Consider the following 10,272-nt stretch of genomic DNA (forward strand, 5'->3'; position numbering starts at 1 on the left):
AAGCAGCACATTCTTATAGTTAAAACATAACTTTAGTGTAACTACAATATTAGAGTTTCCCTTTGATCGAGATCATGTTAGCTTACATCTTTATTACAGGATTTAAATCACTTCTTCACATTTCATCCAGAATTAAAGCTTTACAGTAAAGAGGATGTAACAGGCGGGGAGGACAAAGTGTAGCCTTCAGCTTCTGTGTTTTCAGGTCAGCTTAGAGTCACCGAGCAGTTTCTTTTTTTATCTCAATGCAGAAACAAACATCCAAAGATACGAGACGTTACTTATTAGTAGCTGCGGTTAGAGGTGACGTTCTTCTGTTCACAGCTGCTGCTTCTTTATCAGTCTGCAGACATTCATATCAGGATCTGTGAGAAACATTTAACAAGCAGAGGACTGTCAGCATGAGTCGGGGGAAGAGATAGTTTGGTGTGCAGTAGCTGCTGTAAAGTCTCTTTTTGTCTCAGTTTAAGAGTTTGTGAGTTCAGCTGTGATGACCTGAGGACCGGCCTGCAGCCCATCAACGCCCCAGCGCTGAACATCAACATCCATATCTTCCTGAAGTCTTTTAGTGTCCTTTAACCTCAGCTGTCATTCCCCCCCCCCCCTCCTCCGCCCGCCCAACCCCGCCCCCAAAGTGTCTTTAATAAAATGTATAAAAAAATATCTGTGCATCTCGTTTGTGTCTCCGTTCTTCACAGCTCACAGCGGTTGTCATCACTCTTGTAGCGCTCCATGATACTCAGGACGTCCTCCATGATGGACGGGCCCAGGTCCAGGTTCAACCCTGCCAGAGAGTCAGACCGGGAGACGCCTGTTGGCGCCGTGAGACCGGCCGGGTGTTGGGTGGTGCAGGGCGAGTCGCTGCGGTCGCTCCTCAGATCCTCATTGCTCAGGCCGGCGTCGGAGTCCAGACTGAGGCCCCGGCGGACGTCCGGGGGCCCGCAGGTTTCCGACATGGAGTCCTCGGAGGAGGCCTCGGAGAAGGAGCCGGAGGAGGGGACGAGCCTGCGGAGGGTCGGCGAGATGGAGATGTCTCTGCAGGGCTCCGACGCCAAACGACCCACCACCCCGTTCTGGAAGAGCGACAGGGTCGGGTGCGGCTCGTCCGCGTGGCTGTGGCCGTTTGTCTGCCTGCAGCTGGTGTCTCTCTGGGGGACGGGCTCGAAGTGGTTTTGGTTGGAGGGCAGAGACGGAGGAGAGGGGTCGTCGAGGTGGAGGCGGGGGGGTTTGGGCGGAGCCTGCTCGTGGGCGATGAACACGGGCATGGAGATGGTGGTCTTCAGCAGGCCGGTGGCGGTGTGCTGGTAGTGGTAGCCGTTGTAGGCGTAGCTGTGCGTCTCGTCCTTCGAGCCGAAGTCGTCGTCGTGGTGACGCTCCACGCTGTGCGAGCGCGTGTGCCCGTTGTTGTGCGTGCGGCTCAGAGTCGGCAGCATGTTCATCTTGCCCTGCAGGAAGCCCACGTCGCCGAACATGTCGCCCTCGCCCTCGGGCCCCACGTGGGCGCTGTGACGCACGTCGCCCAGCGGGGGGCTGATCATGTCACCCGAGAGGACGTCGCGGAGCTTCATCTTCTTCCCCTTCTTGGGAGTTGTAGTTTTTAAGTACATCGGCGTCTTGGCCGGCATTTTTGTCTTCTCGCAGGGTTGTTGTGCGGCGATTTCTTTATCTGACAGGAGTTGAAGTTTTCCTCTCTCAGCTCAGATCCAGCCTGTTTCTTCTCCCACTGAGTACACAAGTATTCAGGTCGGTTTAGAGCGGTGTTAGTCTCACACTGTCATGTGACTGCCGGGGGAGAGGAGGAAGGCCTTGACCTCAGCTCAGCTCCCTCCGTCCCTCTCTCTCTGGCACAGAGAAGTCATTTCCAGTGAAAACTCTCTGCAAGCTTTCCCCCTCCGGTCTCAAGAAACTTCAGGAATGTGACAACGCGGACTCTGGAGATCTGTGAGGAGACACAAGAGAGAGAGAGAAGAGTCAGAAAGAGATGAAGAGAGGGAGGAGGAAAAGCCGGGGGCTGATGGATGGGGCGAGGGAGGAGATGGGGGAGAGAGGAGTAAAGGTGGGAGGAGATTTACAACCTCCTCTTCAGAGAGCCGGGGGACATTTTATAGAAAAGACTCCAAAGAATCCACCAGAGTGTTTGCTAACTCTGGAGTGTTTGGTCGGCCTCCTCATAATGACGAGTCGAGGTCTTTGCTCTTTGCATGAGTCAGCACAGACTCTCCCTCGACCTCGCTCGCTGGAAACACAAAAAAAAACCAAGCGCTCGGAAATTGTTGGCTTCTTTGTTTTTTATGTCACAGCCCGTGCGTCCTCGTCCTGTTATCAGAGAAAAAATCTGAAAGGCTCTTTCCGGAGCAAACACTATGAATTATGGGACGTCAGTCAGGTCAGGCCCCGGAGGCTCTGTGATCTTGTGATCCCGTCACCGTCCTGAATGTTGCTCTGGAATTTTAACCCTTTCAACATAAAGAGCAGCTCTGTTTGGAGTTCAGAGGTTTGACCCTTTGAGGAATGAGAGTCACTTCACTGATACACAGACGATCCAGATCAGTGGAGGATCTGAAGACTCACTGCAGGACTTAGAAAAGTAGAATCAAGTTTTACAACAAAGTAGAGAAATATTTAGATTAAACCACCAACACTGAGTTCCTTCAATTTCAAAAAACAAAAGTTATCGATTTAATCATAAACTGTTTTTTTATTCTAGTCTAAAGTTTGTAATGCTCTGTCTCTGTTAATAATAAGATGAAGAGATCTGTGTGAAGAGATTCATGTTGGGACAGTCGGACTTTAAGTTGAGGAGAGTTTCTGTTCTCTGTGTAGAGGAATGTGTGAACGACCGCAAAGAAAACTAATTCACTCTGTTATAAACTCTGCATTAAAAACAAATATTTAAAGTTTTTATTTTTTAAATGACAGCAACAACAAACGTCTTTCTCCACAGAGTCATCGTCACATCGCCATGGCAACATCTGAAGTCTTCCTGTGAACGTTCACACAGTGTTCACGTCTAGGTCACTGAAGTTCACTCAGGATTTTAAAGAGTTTAAAGACCAACTTTTGAGGGAATAAGTAGAAGATAGTCTAAGAATTACAAGTTATTCATTTGAAAAGAAGAAGAAGAATGAAATAAATGTTACACTCTGTTGTTGAACATGCGACACACACACAGGCTGAAACACACACACAAACAGGATCTTGTGGATGTGCACTAACAGAGAGATGTCAGAGTGAGGGGGCTGCACACAGAGAGCGATCCTGAGCTGGTGTGGACGGGGTTGGTGCCTTGCTCAAGTGGAGAGGTGCCAGGAAGTGAACTGGCACCTCTCCAGTTACCAGACCAATTTCCAGATTTGGTCCGCCCTAGAGACAGAGCTACTGCCGGCCCACCTTCTACCACCCCTGAATCCTCATCCTGTCCTCGTGTTCTGGGACAAACTGTCCTCAGCTGAAGTCGATTTCTTTGTATTTCTCTGACGAGATGTTTGGAAACCAACAAACACAAACTGTTCAAGGATTTTCTTCTGAGACACGACTGAAAACTATTTTTAACTTTCTGCAGAGTTCACTTTTAAACAAAACTTCAGATGACGTCTCAACACCAGCTGCTGAGTTCTTCCTCGCCTTTAAATATTTCTATAAAGATCAGAACATCTCGTCCAGGAAATGTTCATGTTGCACAGATTTTCTCTAAGAGGCACTGACGTTAAATTGTTTGTCTACATGGAAAGAATCAATACTGATACATTATGACGCCAGAAACCTCATCAGTAATCTCGTTTTTCTTTCACATCAGGAGTTCTTATATTGATAAAAAACAAACAAATACTGTTAATATTAATGGCCAAAGCCTGGAGTGATGGAGTCACACGTCTGTTCCTGTAAGGGGGCTTTGGAGTCCCATCGCTGGCGGTCTCCATCCTGTCTAACTCTAACTTTAAGTCAACCTAACGACAGACTGAGAGCTGGAGCCTGTCATCAGGTCAGCTACACGCCTTATTGTGAATAACTCTTATCCTTCATAAAATCAAAACAGATGAGTTATCATAAAAATCACCCCCCGTACAGTGTGAGCTAATCACACCTATTTTGGTTTTTGAACCAGGCTGTAAACATGTTCATCTGTGCTGTAAAAACAACCTCTTTAGAATGGGTGTGTATGTGACTTCCTGTGTTTCTGCAGCCAGCCTCTAGTGGACACTCGAGGAACTGCAGGATTTTGCACTTCCTCATCTGCTTCATTTTTCAAAACCAGAAGTTGCGGCTTTACCAAAAACTAAGTAAGTTTAGATTTAAGGTACTTTATGTTTTTACCTGATTAAAATCAGGCTGGACTGATATACAGAATGAATTAATTAGATGTTATTTAGTCTCCCACTCGAAGTTCACAGCACTGATTGGTTGATTTTCAGGTCCAAAAGGTTTTATAATATTTTAAAAAGAACTGGACTAAATCACTGGAAAGGTTAATGTTTCTTTCTCATAACTAATGTCTGAGTACTTCAGCGTTCTGTAAGGATGAGCGTACACTGAAACCAGCCAACTGTAAAGGACAGAGACGTTAATCTGTGACTCATCATCTTTTGCAACAAAGCGCTGAGTAACCGTCTCAGGAGCGACTTCAGAGGAACGAGTGATGAAACACACGAGTTTAAATCTGCTCATGATGAGACAAACACGTCTGTTTCATCCTCTCAGATCAGACCATTAATCCATCCTGTAATGTAACTTATTGTTGTGCACCAATTGGGTCAACACTGACACATCTCAACAACTGTTAGATGGATATTATTACATTTCATAATGACCTCAACGTTTCCTGGAGGACGACCTTCCCACTTAAACCACCATGGGTTTCATTTTGACTCATTTTGAACACTTGATTTCCCTGAACTTTGTCACAGATTCATTTGGTCCATGGAGCAATAACTTTAAAAACCAAAAAGGTTCATAGCTCCACCACACCTTCACCTTTTCATCTCATCTGATAATCTGGTTTCATATCTAAAGAGGGTTTAAGTCCTCGTACCAAACCTACTTTGTTAGGTTTAGGAAAAGATTAAAGTTTGGACTAAAGACATTCAACATTGACTTTTGGTTGTTGGTGGGACACAAACAGAGATTTCCCTTTGCTGCAGGTTTGCATGTTTTTAAGTGATGTGAATGTTCAGTTAGAATTACGCCTGCACGATATGAGAAAAACCTGCAATGTGCGATTACATGGTTCAGGGGCTTGAACTCAAAGTTTATTATGTCTATACCTGCTGTTCCTCATTTAACACCTGTGTTTGCAGCACGTCTCTCCTGTTTCCAAACTCTCTTCTTGTGTGATGCCTGCTGGACTAAATCATGAAGGTGATGTCATTCTATACAGATCTCCATCCAATAGTTTGAATGTATGCATGCCCAATGAGAGAGCAATGACGGTTTATTAAATATGTTGTCTTACTCGTTGAGTCATAAACTCTTTTGTGTTTGTTTGTTTATTGCGAGTGGTCATGATGTGATAAAGTTAATTTGAGATTAATTGAGCAACCCTTTCATTATGTGGTGGTCATGTCTAAAACTATAACCAGCTTCAGCTAATCTTTAAACTCAAGCAAATGTTTGCATGCTAACATGCTAACATGCTTACCTACTGGTTCTGGTTTTACCTGCTTAACACCAACATGTTGGAATTGTCACTCTGGCAGTTAGCATGCTAATGTTAGCATTTAGCTCAAAGTATGATTAGTACATCTGAAGACTTTTAATCTCCCTTTTATTCAGATAGAAAATTAGGGGAAATAAGCCTTAAAAGCCAACGTTAACATTAAAAATATGAAAGGAAACAACAGGGCAAGATTTATAAAATGGAAGTAAGATCTGAAAATGTTAATCTGCAAAGTAAACAGTGACTCAATGCGTGAGTTTATCTCTACCACTGACTGGACACGAGAACAGAAGACGTGTGTTTGGTTTCTGATTTTACACGGTGACATTCAAGGTGAAAGTTAGAAAAAGGCTTTAAGTTTCTGAGGAGACAAGAAGGAGGTTGAGGTTCAGGTTCAGGATGGAGGTTTAGGTGAGGGTCCAGCAGGACACTGACCTGAACTTGGGATCATTTTGGGAGCTCACAGGACAGATTAGTTCTTACTTTTCACATTTATGTTTGGGCTTTTTTGTGACTGCATTAGAGAGACAGCACAGCGGATTGAGTGGGGGATGAAAGAGGTCGAATTCAAACCCAGACTGCCCACTTTGAGGACTGTAGCCGCTGTACAATGGGCATGGAAAATAACCACTAGGCCATGGACGCCGCTTTGATTTATTTAAATGAGAAAAACTTCATAAATCCATGAACAACAGAAGGGGAAGAAAACAGTTTCTCCGCCCGACTGTAGGAAAATGAGAACAACAGATGAACTCGAGATGATTGTGCAGAGCTCTGAGAGTCGTAAAAATGAGACATTAACTTGTCAGAACTCATTTTAAAAGAAAGAAAAACAATCTTTCATGAGCAATGATAAAAGCAAAGTCATGGAATGACTAGCACGTCTAATGAAGGGAGGACGAGCACAGTCTGCTCCTCCATTAAAACACATGAAAACAACCAGACGATGAAATGTGATAAAAAAATACACACACACACACACACACACACATATATATATAAAATACCACCGCTGTAAAAACTGGAGCAGTCAGACCTGGTTCAGGAGGGAGGAGAGAATTCTGCAGAAATGATGATGTGACAGTTTCTGACTTGTTAAAAAAAGAAAACGTATTTCTCTCCTGACTCAGAGGAGAGATGGTGTGAGGGCTCGGCTGAATCCGTTTAAAGGAATAGTTCATCCAAATAAGGAAAATGGGAGAGTCGTAAATCTGAGTCTGAGTCATCGATCTTCTTCTCACTGCAGAACCACTGATCTGATTCCGGACATGTTTTGGCAGCGACTGCATGTTTGAAGGTGAAATTTTTAGAGTATTGCAGAAGACTCAAGACTTTTATTTGTCACATGCTCATACAGATGTGCAGTGAAATGTAAAGATTGTTCCGCAAGGCCATGCAATAAACACTCAGATTACTAATACACATAAATACAGTAAGATAGAAATATAATGTAAAATTTAAAAAAGAAATATTTGAATATACAAAATATAGAATAATGTAAACAGTGTAAAGTGTCTAGGGTGTCAAAGGTCATTTATACAATTAAAGTAAATGTAAAAACAGCGCTATGGATTTAAAAAACATGGATTTATGCTGATTTCAAGCCAATGCAAGACGGTCAAAGATCATTTTTAATACATCAATTTTGTAATAGCCAAATATTCTGCACTGAGTCACAAATCTGAACACAAAATAGATTGTGATTATCATTTTCCATAAGTAATTTACCTTATCAAACAACTTCTTTAATATTTATGGTTTACCTTTATGATCTATAACTTTACATTTCCAGGTCAAATGAGACAAAATTTAGACAACAAAAACCTGAATTTGACCTGCAGAGCAAAGACTTCAGGGGCCTCCTCACATTTTCAAACAAAATCTGTCTTCAATATAAGCCACAAGCCGAAATGTTATATTATATTAAATGAGTTCCCACATATTTTCAACACACATGTGAACAGATACAGACCACATGTGTCCTAATGAAAGCTTTCCAGCAGTGAAGCACGAGCTGAATGTTTGTTTGTCCTTCAGTTCAGCCTTTAAGAAGGTTCCCACACACGCACACACAATAACATGAACCTATAAATAACTGGAGTTAACGTGAAGTGAATAACTCTGAACCCAGATATCCTCCATCCTGCTGACCATAAAGCTTCTACACTGAGGGGAATAATTAATTAGTCCAGCGAGTTTCTGTCGTGTTCTCTCCATTCATCACCTTTTCCTGTAAGCGGTTATTTGGGAGCTCTGCTGGTGATGCAATCAGCCACAGAGGAGTCTGATCTGACATCTGTTACTGCTCTCAGGCTCCATTAGCTCAGTGTCTCCTCTGCAGCAGGACAGACACAGACACAGACAGAGACAGAGAGAGAGAGGGAGCCACCCATGAGCTCTGTCATCTCCGCGACAAAAACACGACGGCGCCTCCTTTCATTGTTGTCTTCCTCCTCCGCGTGTCTCTCGTGGCACGCGTCATTGCGCACAGCAGGCGACTGGTGACAAAAAGCCGTTTGCTTGTCTGCTAATCCGTTTGTTTTGAGCAAAAAAAGTTAAGCTGATTTCGTCAGCCATCCAGCTTCATGCTTTTTCCCCCCTCCATTAAGCTGTCACTTTATCAGAGTGTCCGTGATGCCAAGATGACTCATTTAAGTGCCAAGATGACTCGTTCGTCATAGCTCAAACATCAATGAAGATATAGTGAAGAAATATAAACAAGACATGCCAAGTCGTGATTTATCTCCAACACGGTGTGGAAACACGGCTTTTCATAAAGTGTGACCAGGTTTTTATTCACACCTGTCCCTTCAACGAATCTATGAACCAAAGTATTAACCACAAATAATCACTAATAAATGTTCGCTCTGCTGATCGAACATCGAACACTGATGTGTGTGTGTGTGTGTGTGTGTGTGTGTGTGTGTGTGTGTGTGTGTGTGTGTGTGTGTGTGTGTGTGTGTGTGTGTGTGTGTGTGTGTTATGTAAGTGCAGCCTGAGCTCATCCCTGTGTCCTCCTGGAGGCTTTCACCGGCTGACTTATTGGCACCAGTGGAACTGATTGAACTCTTTCTGGTCTAATCCAGCCACAGATACAGCTCAGCTACTTTAATCAGGATAATTACAAAGATTCACTCTGTAACACTCTGTATCTTTTTATGTTGCCTCTGCCTCAACAAACTAACAAACCCTGATACAGGCCAAGTGGCTACTTTTCATTTGTTCTATTTTTGTAAAATAAAGACACATCAAATGTTCGGGTTCTCATCCAGATCACTGACTCCCTGTTTTTTTTTTGTTTTTTTTTAACCTGAACGCACCTTCAGCGCCTGGCCTGCACCTTTCAAATTCCATTACGACATTAAAACCCACGACTTGATATATTGGGAGTTAAAATTCTCACGGGCTTTTTTAGAAATCTATAAAATAAGAAAGGTAACCCAACAGAACATTTAAAATACAAAAGGCATTTTGGAAAACGTGAAGGAATTCCAGAGGCTTCTATACAGGGAGAGGCGGATATCCTAAAGGACTTTGTGACTCATAAAACATCTTGTTCATTCCATTGATCTTGTAAACAGCTGATCAATTATGAATACGATTTAATATCGAAGCAACTTGTCTGAAAACTTGGATTTAAAAGTTTCCCCTGTGGATAAGAAATGCAGGTCTTCTCTTCCCTGTCCTGTCAGGGCGCGTTACGCATGTTGAAACCAAAGGGAGTGTCAGCCACACGCTCTCTGAGGAGCCCCATTATGTTGACAAACAAAACGTCCCACCTGGCGTTTTTCTCACCTTTTTGTTGTTCACACAAAAGAAAACAGTAGGTATATTCAGCAGGTAGGCAGAGACCACCGACAGACCACCGACCACAGTTTAACCCCCACAAAAGAACCCTAAAATAAACAACCTGTGTATCAGTGACATTTACCTTCAGGATGAAATCTCGCGTTGTCCTCTTTCTTTAAATAAAGTATTTATTTCTGAAGTTTAGTCGAACAATCCTCGATCGATCCTGAGACGGAGAGCCGAGCTTACTGTGTCTGCACAGCTCTGGAGCGACTGGAGTCAAGCAGAAGGGGGCTCGGCTTCTCGTGGAGGAGAGGTGTCAAACCAGCTGGTAGAACATGGGGGACTTCCGGTACGGAATTTCAAACTAAGATATCCAACTGTGAACATTTTCTGTAACGTTTTTGAGATATCTCACTGTAGGAGCTTTTTATTTATTACACATATGAAGTTAATTATTCGTTTGTTTCATTAGTCTTAAGTTTAGTAAATTTAGTTTTGCATGATTTAACCCTTATTTGCTCAGCTCCCTATGTCAATACTGTCCATTTACAACTCTGTTTTTACACATTTACATTTAATCTTTATATTTAAGACTAGTAATGCTAAGTTAAATCCTGGTTGTATATATTCACATTCTTAGTTTTGATATTTTTAGTGCTTATTTACTTTTTATTTAACATTATATTGTGTTTAAATTTGCTAACATTGTGTTTTTTACTCATATTGTGTGTTTGGACAACCTGCTGCTGTAACGCCACAATTTCCCAGTTTGTGATGAATAAAGTACAGTACAGTTGAACCTGAGGTTATAGGGAAGAAGGCAGGTA

At 43.0% G+C, this 10,272-nt stretch overlaps 1 protein-coding gene across 1 annotated transcript; it reads right to left on the reverse strand.

Moving 5' to 3' along the window:
• Nucleotides 1-228: 228 nt before the first annotated feature.
• Nucleotides 229-9,711, reverse strand: zgc:154093 (uncharacterized protein LOC777623 homolog). The gene is made up of 2 exons (XM_061047204.1): nt 9,585-9,711; nt 229-1,939 (listed from the first exon to the last, which is right to left on the reverse strand). Exon 2 carries the CDS (start codon nt 1,623-1,625, stop codon nt 693-695), a length of 933 nt encoding a protein of 310 aa, XP_060903187.1. The 5' UTR covers nt 1,626-1,939; nt 9,585-9,711; the 3' UTR covers nt 229-692.
• Nucleotides 9,712-10,272: the final 561 nt, after the last annotated feature.

The sequence above is a fragment of the Labrus mixtus genome, chromosome 9 (assembly GCF_963584025.1).
Source record: "Labrus mixtus chromosome 9, fLabMix1.1, whole genome shotgun sequence".
Taxonomy (NCBI): domain Eukaryota; kingdom Metazoa; phylum Chordata; class Actinopteri; order Labriformes; family Labridae; genus Labrus; species Labrus mixtus.

Excerpts from the sequence above, each read along its gene's own strand:
- zgc:154093 (XM_061047204.1), bottom strand. The coding sequence starts at position 1,625 with ATGCCGGCCAAGACGCCGATGTACTTAAAAACTACAACTCCCAAGAAG.